Below are 13,394 nucleotides of genomic sequence, written 5' to 3' on the forward strand. Positions count from 1 at the left end.
GTAGTCACCAGGAATGATCTTCCAACAATCTTGAAGGAGTTCCCAGAGATGCTTAGCACTTGTTGGCCCTTTTCCCTTCACTCTGCGGTCCAGCTCACCTCAAACCATCTCGATTGGGTTCAGGTCTGGTGACTGTGGAGGCCAGGTCATCTGGCATAGCACCCCATCACTCTCTTTCTTGGTCAAATAGCTCTTACACAGTCTGGAGGTGTGTTTGGGGTCATTGTCCTGTTGAAAAATAAATGATAGTCCAACTAAACGCAAACCGGATGGATTAGCATACTGCTACAAGATGCTGTGGTAGCCATGCGGGTTCAGTTTGCCTTCAATTTTGAATAAATCCCCAACAATGTCACTAGCAAAGCACTCCCACACCATCACACCTCCTCCTCCATGCTTCACGGTGTGAACCAGGCATTTAGAGTGCATCCGTTCACCTTTTCTGCGTCACACAAAGACACGGTGGTTGGAACCAAAGATCTCAAATTTGGACTCATCAGACCAAAGCACAGATTTCCACTGGTCTAATGTCCATTCCTTGTGTTCTTTAGCCCAAACAAGTCTCTTCTGCTTTTTTCCTAGCAGCTATTTTACCATGAAGGCCTGCTGCACAAAGTCTCTTAACAATTGTTGTAGAGATGTGTCTGCTGCTAGAACTCTGTGTGGCATTGACCTGGTCTCTAATCTGAGCTGCTGTTAGCCTGCGATTTCTGAGGCTGGTGACTCGGATAAATTTATCCTCAGAAGCAGAGGTGACTCTTGGTCTTTCTTTCCTGGGGCGGTCCTCATGTGAGCCAGTTTCTTTGTAGCGCTTGATGGTTTTTGCCACTGCACTTGGGGACAGTTTCAAAGTTTTCCCAATTTTTTGGACTGACTGACCTTCATTTCTTAAAGTAATGATGGCCACTCGTTTTTCTTTACTTAGCTGCTTTTTTCTTGCCATAATACAAATTCTATCAGTCTATTCAGTAGGACTATCAGCTGTGTATCCACCAGACTTCTGCACAACAGAACTGATGGTCCCAACCCCATTTATAAGGCAAGAAATCCCACTTATTAACCCCTTTCTGACATTAGACGTGCTATCCCGTCGAGGTGGGGTGGGCCCCTATGACCACCGACGGGATAGTACGTCATATGCGATCGGCAGCGCTCACGGGGGAGCGCCGCCGATCGCGGCCGGGTGTCAGCTGTTTATCGCAGCTGACATCCGGCACTATGTGTCAGGAGCGGTCACGGACCGCCCCCGGCACATTAACCCCTGGCAAAGATGATCGCGATGTGCCGGCGGTATAGGGAAGCTTCCCGCAGGGAGGGGGCTCCCTGCGGGCTTCCCTGAGCTCCCCGCAGCAACGCGATGTGATCGCGTTGCTGCGAGGGTCTTACCTCCCTCCCTGCCTGCTCCAGCCCCGGATCCAAGATGGCCGCGGATCCGGGTCCTGCAGGGAGGGAGGTGGCTTCACAGAGCCTGCTCAGAGCAGGCACTGTGAAGCCTGCAGCACTGTAAGTCAGATCAGTGATCTGACAGAGTGCTATGCAAACTGTCAGATCATTGATCTGTGATGTCCCCCCCGGGACAAAATAAAAAAGTAAAAAAAAAAATTTCCAAATGTGTAAAAAAAAAAAAAATTAAAAAAAATATTCCTAAATAATGAAAAAAAAAAAAAAATATTATTCCCATAAATACATTTCTTCATCTAAATAAAAAAAAACACAAAACAATAAAAGTACACATATTTAGTATCGCCACGTCTGTAACGATCCGACCTATAAAACTGGCCCACTAGTTAACCCCTTCAGTAAACACCGTAAGAAAAAAAAAACGAGGCAAAAAACAACACTTTATTATCATACCGCCGAACATAAAGTGGAATAACACGTGATCAAAAAGACAGATATAAATAACCATGGTACCGCTGAAAACGTCATCTTGTCCCGCAAAAAACGAGCCGCCATACAGCATCATCAGCAAAAAATAAAAAAGTTATAGTCCTGAGAATAAAACGATGCAAAAATAATTATTTTTTCTCTAAAATAGTTTTTATTGTATAAAAGCGCCAAAACATAAAAAAATTATATAAATGAGGTGACGCTGTAATCGTACTGACCCAAAGAATAAAACTGCTTTATCAATTTCACAAAACGCGGAATGGTATAAACGCCTCCCCCAAAAGAAATTCATGAATAGCTGGTTTTTGGTCATTCTTCCTCACAAAAATCGGAATAAAAAGCTCACATGACTCTGTGGACCAAAATATGGAAAAATTATAGCTCTCAAAATGTGGTAACGCCAAAAATATTTTTTGCAATAAAAAGCGTCTTTCAGTGTGTGACGGCTGCCAATCATAAAAATCCGCTAAAAAACTCGCTATAAAAGTAAATCAAACCCCCCTTCATCACCCCCTTAGTTAGGGAAAAATTAAAAAAATGTATTTATTTCCATTTCCCCATTAGGGTTAGGGCTAGGGTTAGGGTTAGGGCTAGGGTTAGGGTTAGGGCTAAGTTAAGGCTAGGGTTAGGGCTAGGGTTGGGGCTAAAGTTAGGGTTAGGGTTTAGATTACATTTACAGTTGGGAATAGGGTTGGGATTAGGGTTAGGGGTGTGTCAGGGTTAGAGGTGTGGTTAGGGTTACTGTTGGAATTAGGGTTAGGGGTGTGTTTGGATTAGGGTTTCAGTTATAATTGGGGGGTTTCCACTGTTTAGGCACATCAGGGGCTCTCCAAACACGACATGGCGTCCGATCTCAATTCCAGCCAATTCTGCGTTGAAAAAGTAAAACACTGCTCCTTCCCTTCCGAGTTCTCCCGTGTGCCCAAACAGGGGTTTACCCCAACATATCGGGTATCGGCTTACTCAGGACAAATAGGACAACAACTTTTGGGGTCCAATTTCTCCTGTTACCTTTGGGAAAATGCAAAACTGGGGGCTAAAAAATAATTTTTGTGGGGAAAAAAAAGGATTTTTTATTTTCACGGCTCTGTGTTATAAACTGTAGTGAAACACTTGGGGGTTCAAAGTTCTCACAACACATCTAGATGAGTTCCCTGGGGGTCTAGTTTCCAATATGGGGTCATTTGTGGGGGGTTTCTACTGTTTAGGTACATTAGGGACTCTGCAAACGCAATGTGACGCCTGCAGACTATTCCATCTAAGTCTGCATTCCAAATGGCACTCCTTCCCTTCCGAGCCCTCCCATGCGCCCAAACGGTGGTTCCCCCCACATATGAGGTATCGGCGTACTCAGGACAAATTGGACAACAACTTTTGGGGTCGAATTTCTCCTCTTACCCTCGAGAAAATACAAAACTGGGGGCTAAAATATAATTTTTGAGGGATAGTTTTTTTTTTTTTATTTTCACGGCTCTGCGTTACAAACTGTAGTGAAACACTTGGGGGTTCAAAGCTCTAAAAACACATCTAGATGAGTTCCTTAGGGTGTCTAGTTTCCAAAATCGTGTCACTTGTGGGGGGTTTCTACTGTTTAGGTACATTAGGGGCTCTGCAAACGCAATGTGACACCTGCAGACCATTCCATCTAAGTCTGCATTCCAAATGGCGCTCCTTCCCTTCTGAGCCCTCCCATGCGCCCAAACAGTGGTTCCCCCCACATATTGTGTATAATCGCACTCAGGACAAATTGGGCAACAAATTTTGGGGTCCAATTTCTCCTGTTATCCTCGGGAAAATACAAAACTGGGGGCTAAAAAAATAATTTTTGTGGGAAAAAATTTTTGTTTTATTTTTACGACTCTGCATTATAAACTTCTGTGAAGCACTTGGTGGGTCAAAGTGCTCACCACACCTCTAGATAAGTTCCTTAGGGGTCTACTTTCCAAAATTTTCAATGTTTAGGCACATCAGGGGCTCTCCAAACGCAACATGGTGTCCCATCTCGATTCCAGTCAATTTTGCATTGAAAAGTCAAATGGCGCTCCTTCGCTTCCGAGCTCTGTCATGCGCCCAAACAGTGGTTTACCCCCACATATGGGGTATCGGTGTACTCAGGACAAATTGTACAACAACTTTTGGGGTCCATTTTCTCCTGTTACCCTTGGTAAAATAAAACAAATTGGAGCTGAATTAAATTTTTTGTGAAAAAAAGTTAAATGTTCATTTTTATTTAAACATTCCAAAAATTCCTGTGAAGCACCAGAAAGGTTAATAAACTTCTTGAATATGGTTTTGTGCACCTTGAGGGGTGCAGTTTTTAGAATGGTGTCACACTTGGGTATTTTCTATCATATAGACCCCTCAAAATGACTTCAAATGAAATGTGGTCCCTAAAAAAAAATGGTGTTGTAAAAATGAGAAATTGCTGGTCAAATTTTAACCCTTATAACTCCCTAACAAAAAAAAATTTTGGTTCCAAAATTGTGCTGATGTAAAGTAGACATGTGGGAAATATTACTTATTAAGTATTTTGTGTGACATATCTCTGTGATTTAATTGCATAAAAATTCAAAGTTGGAAAATTGCGAAATTTTCATAATTTTCGCCAAATTTCCTTTTTTTTCACAAATAAATGCAGGTGCTATCAAAGAATTTTTACCACTATCATGAAGTACAATATGTCACGAGAAAACAATGTCAGAATCACTGGGATCCGTTGAAGCGTTCCAGAGTTATAACCTCATAAAAGGACAGTGGTCAGAATTGTAAAAATTGGCCCGGTCATTAACGTGCAAACCACCCTTGGTTGTAAAGGGGTTAAACCTGACAGGGCATACCTGTGAAGTGAAAACCATTCCCAGTGACTACCTCTTGAAGCTCATCAAGAGAATGCCAAGAGTGTGCAAAGCAGTCATCAAAGCAAAAGGTGGCTACTTTGAAGAACCTAGAATATAAGACATAATTTCAGTTGTTTCACACTTTCTTGTTAAGTATATAATTCCACATGTGTTAATTCATAGTTTTCATGCCTTCAGTGTGAATGTAAAATTTTCATAGTCATGAAAATACAGAAAACTCTTCAAATGAGGTGTGTCCAAACTTTTGGTCTGTACTGTATGTCTTGATAATTGCCAAATATTTAGAATTGAGAGTCCTCAGTGGTTGATACCTTTTATACCTTGATAATTGCCAATAATTTCCATCTGTTGCTTCCTAAGTGGACAGTTTGATTTCACAGAAGTTAGATTTTTTGAAGCTATATTCTGTTGCTTAAGTGTTCCCTTTATTTTTATGAGCAGGGTGTATATATATATATATATATATATATATATATATACCCTGCTCAAAAAATATATGGATCACTAAAATACCACATCCCAGATCTCACTTTGTGACGTATTCTAATTGCGAATCTTTGTTAATTACATTAAGATGGGAGAAATTACTTATGTATGTAATTACAATGTAATTATTACATTGTAATTAACAAACAATTAGTTGAGTGCATTGAGGACAATAAAACATAAAAATGATCAAAGTAAATAAAAATGAATATCCCATGGAGGTCTGGATTTGGAATGCTACTCGAAATAAAAGTGGAAAATCAAATTATAGGCTGATCCAACTTCAGGGGAAATGCCTCAAGACAAGGAAATGATGCTCAATAGTGTGTGTGGCCTTCACGTGCCTGTGTGACCTCCCTACAATGCCTGGGCATGCTCCCAATAATGCTTTGGATGTTATCCTAAGGGCATCCTCCTGTCCAGCTCCCAGGACCTCCACACACCGCGTTTGCGCTGCACATAATCTGATCTACATATGCAGCAACCAGCACTTGCTCACAGCAATAGTAATTACCTATAAAGGACATGCTGAACTTAATTCTGATTCCCCTCGCAGCATCCAGTAGTCTACTACAGCGACGGCTTTCGCTATTTATGGGAGCGCTACATTTAATTTAGCCACATCTAATCTTGCCTCCTTAAATGGCATTCAGGCATTTTCCTCTTATCATCCTACAAGCTTATTTGAAGCACACAGTCTTATCCTTCTGAACCAGCAAGATACTCTGATGAAGGTCCAATGTGAGACCGAAAACGTTCAGTTATTTCTTCTGTTTTTGTCTGGATGCAAAATAAATGAAATGTCCTCACCTTTCATCATTTTGAGTGCCAAGTTTATTTTTGCTGTTATCCTAAGGGTTGTTCTGCTATACCTGGATTAAAGCATCAGTCAACTCCTGGACAGTCTATAGTGCAACATGACTTGACCATTGGTGGATGAAATGAGTCATGATGTCCTAGATATTCTCGATTGGATTTAGGTCTGGGGAATAGGCAGGTCAGTCCACATCATCAATGCCTTCTTCATGCAGAAACTGCTGAGACACTTCAGCCACATGAGGCCTAGTATTATCATGCATCAGAAGGAGGAGTTAGCTGTCAATCTGCGTTACTAATCCCACCAATGTCACATGACCTCAGGTCGCCAATGGATTGGCATTACAGCCTGGGTTCTGCAGGAGACCCCTGTGATTTTCATTGCTGGATAACAATGAGAGCTGCCCAGGGGTCGGCGCTCACAGCAAGTGAGGATTTCTGCTACACATAGCAAGGCTGCAGCACAAGCAATCAGATCATCGCGGCTTCTAGTCTCCCATGGAGAGTTTTGAAGCAAGTGTAAAGTAACAAACTAAAAAAATATTAAAAAAAAAGAATAAATCACCCCACTCAAAATAAAACAATTTTAAAAACATAAAAAATACACATATTTGGGTGATTCTGAACTTGGCGATACCAATCTATCAAAAATAAAAATAATTCATCTGGTCGGTAAACAGCGTAATGAGAAAAACAATCAAGATGCCAGAATTTGGGTCGCCACAACATTGCATTAAAAGGCAATAGCAGGGGACTAAAACATCGTATCTACACCAAAATGGTATCATTAAAAACGTCAGCTCAGCCAGTAAAAAGTAAGCCCTCACTCATCCCCAGATCCTGAAAACTGGAGACGCTACCAGACATGTTTGGTGTCTACAAATTCATAATGACCTGGAGAATCATAATGCCTGAAAAATAAATTGCATGCTATACAACGCGGACCATCAGTATAACATCCGATTTTTATGAATATATCACAATTCTATAGCATAGGAAACTGTAAATTGTCCTGGAAAAGATTAATAGGTGCTGAATAACAAAACAAATTGTATACGGACAGCACACAGATGACAAATGAGAAAACAACATCATCCCATGCTCCTGAATGAAAATGGAATTGATTATTAATACGCAGGTGTGAGCGAACCCTAATATGTTCAATGCTCTCTGGAATATAACCCTAATGCCAGAGTAAGGCTGCCGTCACACTAGCAGTATTTGGTCAGTATTTTACATCAGTATTTGTAAGCCAAAACCAGGAGTGGGTGATAAATGCAGAAGTGGTGCATATGTTTCTATTATATATTTCCTCTGATTGTTCCACTCCTGGTTTTGGCTTACAAATACTGATGTAAAATACTGACCAAATACTGCTAGTGTGACGGCAGCCTAACACGTTCAGTATTTGATCAGTATTTTACCTCAGTATTTGTATCCAAAACCAGGAGTGGGACAATCAAAGGAAAAGTATAATAGAAACACATCACCACTTCTGCAGTTTTCACCCACTTCTGGTTTTGGCTTAGAAATAATTTTCCTTCATGAAAATACTGACCAAATACTGAACATGTGAACGTGGCCTAACTTGGGTCCTAGCCTCATTTGTTACGCTTCATCTTTCATTTTAATCTTTTTTCGTTTAACTTTTTTATTTTCTATCTTTATATCTCTTATTCCCTCGATTCTCTCTTTTCTCTTTTGTTCATCCTTTCTCTTTTTTCTCTCTTCTCCTCCTCCATAGATTTTCCTACCACATACATCTTAAGGTACCGTCACACTAGACGATATCGCTAGCGATCCGTGACGTTGCAGCGTCCTGGCTAGCGATATCGTCCAGTGTGACAGGCAGCAGCGATCAGGCCCCTGCTGTGATGTCGCTGGTCGGGGAAGAAAGGCCAGAACTTTATTTGGTCGCTGGACTCCCCGCAGACATCGCTTAATCGGCGTGTGTGACACCGATTCAGCGATGTCTTCGCTGGTAACCAGGGTAAACATCGGGTTACTAAGCGCAGGGCCGCGCTTAGTAACCCGATGTTTACCCTGGTTACCATCGTTAAAGTAAAAAAACAAACACTACATACTTACCTACCGCTGTCTGTCCCCGGCGCTGTGCTTCTCTGCTCTGGCTGTGAGCGCCGGGCAGCCGGAAAGCAGAGCGGTGACGTCACCGCTCTGCTTTCCGGCCGCTGTGCTCACAGCCAGAGCAGAGAAGTAGAGCGCCGAGGACAGACAGCGGTAGGTAGGTAAGTATGTAGTGTTTGTTTTTTTACTTTAACGATGGTAACCAGGGTAAACATCGGGTTACTAAGCGCGGCCCTGCGCTTAGTAACCCGATGTTTACCCTGGTTACCGGCATCGTTGGTTGCTGGAGAGCTGTCTGTGTGACAGCTCTCCAGCGACCAAACAGCGACGCTGCAGCGATCCGGATCGTTGTCGGTATCGCTGCATCGTCGCTTAGTGTGACGGTACCTTTAGTGTTTTTTTTTACTTTTTTTTTTACTTTATTTAGCTACTTTTTTTTCCACCTTTTTATTTGATATTCACACCCTTTCTCTCCTTCCCTCTTTCCTGTTTTGAAACACCCCACTGGGCGTTCTTGTTTCCCTTGGTGCTCATTCTAGGCTTTTTAAAGTTCTTATGTATTGTGTCCTGTCATTTTTTTTCTTTTGTTCTTGAAAAAAGGAGCCAGTCTGGTTCCGAAATGCCTTGAAAAATAAAAACCTTATCTATACCTGCAAAGTCTCTTTACTGCAGCACTATATATGTATACCATGGTTTATCCATTTTTGCAAAAGTCTCTTGTGGAGTTTTTCCCAAGTCAATGGGCATCATCAGCTGGCATTTCTGCAATCTGACAGCTGCATTTAAACAGTGTGATCATCAGTGCACTCATTCACCAGTTCCTTTTAGTCCCCCGTGAAATAATTTCAGGGAGCCAATGGGTTGAGATGGCAGCAACTGATCTGCTGAAGGCCTCCACGGCTTCCATCGTTCTCCTCCTGTGAAGTCCAGCTTATGGCCGGGGTCACACCGAGTGTGATGCTAGAAATTTGCGCATCAATACCCGGCACTGCCGCCGGCACTCAGGACCGGACTGTGCGGCTGCATGTATTTCTATGCAGCTGAATGCGCCGCTCCAGTGCCGGGTATTGATGTGAGAGACTCGCGCGAGTTTCTCGCATCACACTCGCAAGTGTGACCTCGGCCTAAGGCTGGATATCATAGGAGAAAATAACATTCACAATAGACCGCAGTAACCAAATTTTTAAATATAATAAAAGGGATTTCTTTTATCAAGATCACAAATTTAGACACAATCAAGAAAAAGATTATTTTATATATAACATGGGCATTTATTAATATCTGTATACATTGTACTGGGCATGCTGCAGAGCCCACTTGCTATATTTTGTTTCCAAAAGGTTAAATAATGTTTCCTCCTAAATGCTCTATTATACAGCTATATATATATTTCATGTTAATTATTATTCCTGTTTGTTTATGTTCCCTAAAAGATGGTCTTGTTGGTGCATCGACAGCTGCCATTGCTGAGCTTGCTAGAGGAAACAGAATTAACCAGGATGCTATTGCAAATCAAAATGCCATCTCTTTTCTTATCCATATCATTCACGTAAAGAAACTTACTATGCAAGTGAAAGCAGCTATAGCCATAGAAGCCCTTGCCGATCATAATGCTGCAGTACAAAACCAGTTTCTGGACAGATCTGCATCAACACACATATTAAAACTTCTTAAGGCAAGTGTATTTTGTTGGTTACTATAAAGTGTTTTATCTTTTTTGGATACTTATGAGTATGATAATACTGGAATCTTTTGTAAAACTACTTTTCAGGTGTTTCAGTTGGACGTCAGAGAACAAGGCAGCACAACTCTTTGGGTGCTAGCAGGTCAAACTTGGAAACAACAGAAGGCAATGTCAGAAAACATAGGTATTAACTTCATTCTAGACATGCTCGTATCACCTTCAGACAAGATGCAATATGTTGGTAAGTCATGTTCAGTACTCGGAGGCTACCACAAAAATTGTTTTCACTGTTTTTTGATGCTGTCCTCTACATTTTATAATTTTAAAGATATAAAAAATTTAAAATGTAGACAAGATTTGGCTAATTCAATCCATTGCTTTGTCTTTTAGGAGCGTGTACTTTGCTTGCATTATGTACACATTCTTTTAAGCTAGTGTCATGGAAATCCCTGCTAAGGAGAGCTAATTTGGGTTATTATAATAATTTTTATTTCTATAGTGGCCAACATATGCTGCAGCACTTTACAGTTTGAGATACAAGGACCTCCAAATCTTCCAATGTTTGTCCAATTAAAGGCGATGCATTGGAGACGAGAGCACACACAGCCAATGTCTGTCAATGTACAAACCTTGTCTTCAGATCCCAAGAAACAAGTATTTAATTACACCCACAGAAGAAAGGGGAATGGCTACATTACCTAAGGAAACATTACCTAAGGAAATAGATATGTAAGTTGGGAATAACAAAGTCATAAATTATGGATTCTGCTGAATTCCTTCAAACTAGTTCTATCCAGTTTCCTATACCTTCATAGTAACATAGTAGCATAGTTATTAAGGTTGAAGCAAGACTTTAAGTCCATCTAGTTCAACCCATAGCCTAACCTAACATGCCCTAACATTGTTATTTCCAGTAACAAAAAAGCAACTTAACACTAAGACACCTCTATATCAGAGACAACACCCTATGTTATTGAATTGAAAATTCCATGTGGGGTCTGTGCAGTGGCAACAGGTAGGGTTTATTATCTGACACAGCCCATCCTTCTATGCAGTCAAGTAGTTTATTACTATTATATGTTGGTTAACCACTGCCATGATCTGGGTCTGCAATGCATTGGTCTTGTTTGTTATACCCAATATTTCCCATATCTGGTCATCTTGATAGTCAGCTGCTGGGCCATTGCTAGGGTCTTAAAAGATTAAGGACTCAATCCCCAAAGTACATTTCTCCTCATATGACCTGGGGCCACTTCAGAGAGGATCTATGCATATTTAATTAAAGTCCTGTTGCTAACCTTAATACTCACTATACAATGACCAATATTACCAATATTACCAAAATAATGCTGCTACACAATGCACTCTACCATCACCACTACACAGTGAGTACATAATATTATAAGATGACCATTACCTTTGTATAACAAAACATAATATACAAAGACCAATAATGTCAATAATACCGCCATACATGTTATGATTTGGTGGCCTTGGAGCAGCATGAGAAGTACTCTGGATAAGGTGGTCCCTGTACTGACCGCAAACCCTGAACCTAGCAGCGCAACTAAAAGCAGCTGTGGGGGGTACCTAACGCTCCCTAGACCCCTCGGCACAGCCTAAGATCTAACTACCCCTAAAGACAGAAACAGGAAACCTATCTTGCCTCAGAGAAAATCCACAAAGGATAGATAGCCCCCCACAAATATTGACTGTGAGAGGAGAAGGAAATAACATACGTAGAAATGAAATCAGAATTTAGCATAGGAGGCCATACTAGCTAAAAAGAAAGACTAGAACAGAGTACTATGCGGTCAGTATAAAAACACTAGAAAATATCCACTGCAGAAAATACGGATCACCACATCTAACTAAAGACATGGGGGGTATATCTGCATCTCCAGAGAAATAGCTAGGCTGCAAAAAATCCTTCACAGACCAAGCTGGACAAGACAAAAACATGAAAATGCACAGAACTATAAGGTCCACTGCAGGTGGACAGAAAAAAAACAAAGCCAGGACTTATCTTTGTAGAAAAACACAGCAAACTGGAGAGACCAGCAGGGAAGTGAATCCTTCAAGATCAATGGAAAACTGGCACTGACTAAAGAATCCTGCAAAGCTATATACCCCAGTCAGTCCTGCAATTAGTAGATACACATATCCACTCCTGCAATCCAGACACAACTGCATTACCCTCTACAACCACCGGAGAGAGCCCAAAAGCTGAATTCACAACAGTACCCCCCCTTGAGGAGGGGTCACCGAACCCTCACCATAGCCCCCAGGCCGATCAGGATGAGCCCGATGAAAGGCACGAACCAAATCAACGGCATGGACATCAGAGGCAGAAACCCAAGAATTATCCTCCTGGCCATAACCCTTCCACTTGACAAGGTACTGAAGCTTCCGCCTCGAAAAACGAGAATCCAAAATTTTCTCAACAACATATTCCAACTCCCCATCGACCAATACAGGGGCCGGAGGATTAACAGAGGGAACAACGGGCTCCACATATTTCCGCAACAAAGATTTATGGAAGACATTATGAATAGCAAAAGAGGCCGGAAGCGCCAGGCGAAAGGACACCGGATTAATAATCTCAGAAATCCTAGAAGGACCAATAAATCGAGGCTTAAACTTAGGGGAAGAAACCTTCATAGGAACATGACGGGAAGACAACCAAACCAGATCACCAACCCGAAGCCGGGAAAAAACACACCGACGACGGTTAGCAAAACGCTGAGCCTCCTCCTGAGACAGCACCAAATTGTCCACCACATAAGCCCAAATCTGCTGCAACCTGTCAACCACAGAATCCACACCAGGAAGGTCAGAAGGCGCAACCTGCCCAGAAGAAAAACGAGGATGAAAACCAAAATTACAAAAAAAAGGCGAAACCAAAGTAGCTGAACTAGCCCGATTTATTAAGGGCAAACTCGGCCAATGGCAAAAAAGCCACCCAATCATCCTGATCAGCAGACACAAAGCATCTCAAATAGGTCTCCAAGGTCTGATTAGTTCGCTCAGTCTGGCCATTTGTCTGAGGATGAAATGCAGAAGAAAAAGACAAATCAATGCCCAGCTTAGCACAAAAGGCCCGCCAAAACCTAGAAACAAATTGGGAACCTCTGTCGGACACAATATTCTCCGGAATACCATGCAAACGCACCACATGCTGAAAAAACAACGGAACCAAATCAGAAGAAGAAGGCAATTTAGGCAAAGGCACCAAATGAACCATCTTAGAAAACCGGTCACAGACAACCCAGATAACCGACATTCTTTGGGAAACAGGAAGATCAGAAATAAAATCCATAGAAATATGTGTCCAGGGCCTCTCGGGGACCGGTAATGGCAAAAGCAACCCACTAGCGTGGGAACAGCAAGGCTTAGCCCGCGCACAAATCCCACAGGACTGCACAAAAGAATGCACATCCCGCGATAAAGAAGGCCACCAAAAGGACCTACTAACCAAATCTCTGGTACCAAAAATCCCAGGATGGCCAGCCAACACAGAACAATGAACCTCAGAAATCACTTTAGTAGTCCATCTATCAGGAACAAACCGTTTC

At 41.8% G+C, this 13,394-nt stretch overlaps 1 protein-coding gene across 1 annotated transcript in view; it reads left to right on the top strand.

Annotated features, from left to right (window-relative positions):
* Window positions 1–13,394, top strand: part of ANKAR (ankyrin and armadillo repeat containing) — a 577,406-nt gene that overhangs the window by 286,317 nt on the left and 277,695 nt on the right. Inside the window, exons 14-15 of the mRNA XM_069733853.1 lie at window positions 9,569–9,810; window positions 9,907–10,060. Coding sequence (XP_069589954.1) covers window positions 9,569–9,810; window positions 9,907–10,060 — 396 coding nt within the window. The remainder of the gene's footprint in view (window positions 1–9,568; window positions 9,811–9,906; window positions 10,061–13,394) is intronic.

The sequence above is a fragment of the Ranitomeya imitator genome, chromosome 7, assembly GCF_032444005.1.
Source record: "Ranitomeya imitator isolate aRanImi1 chromosome 7, aRanImi1.pri, whole genome shotgun sequence".
In the NCBI taxonomy this organism is placed as follows: Eukaryota; Metazoa; Chordata; class Amphibia; order Anura; family Dendrobatidae; genus Ranitomeya; species Ranitomeya imitator.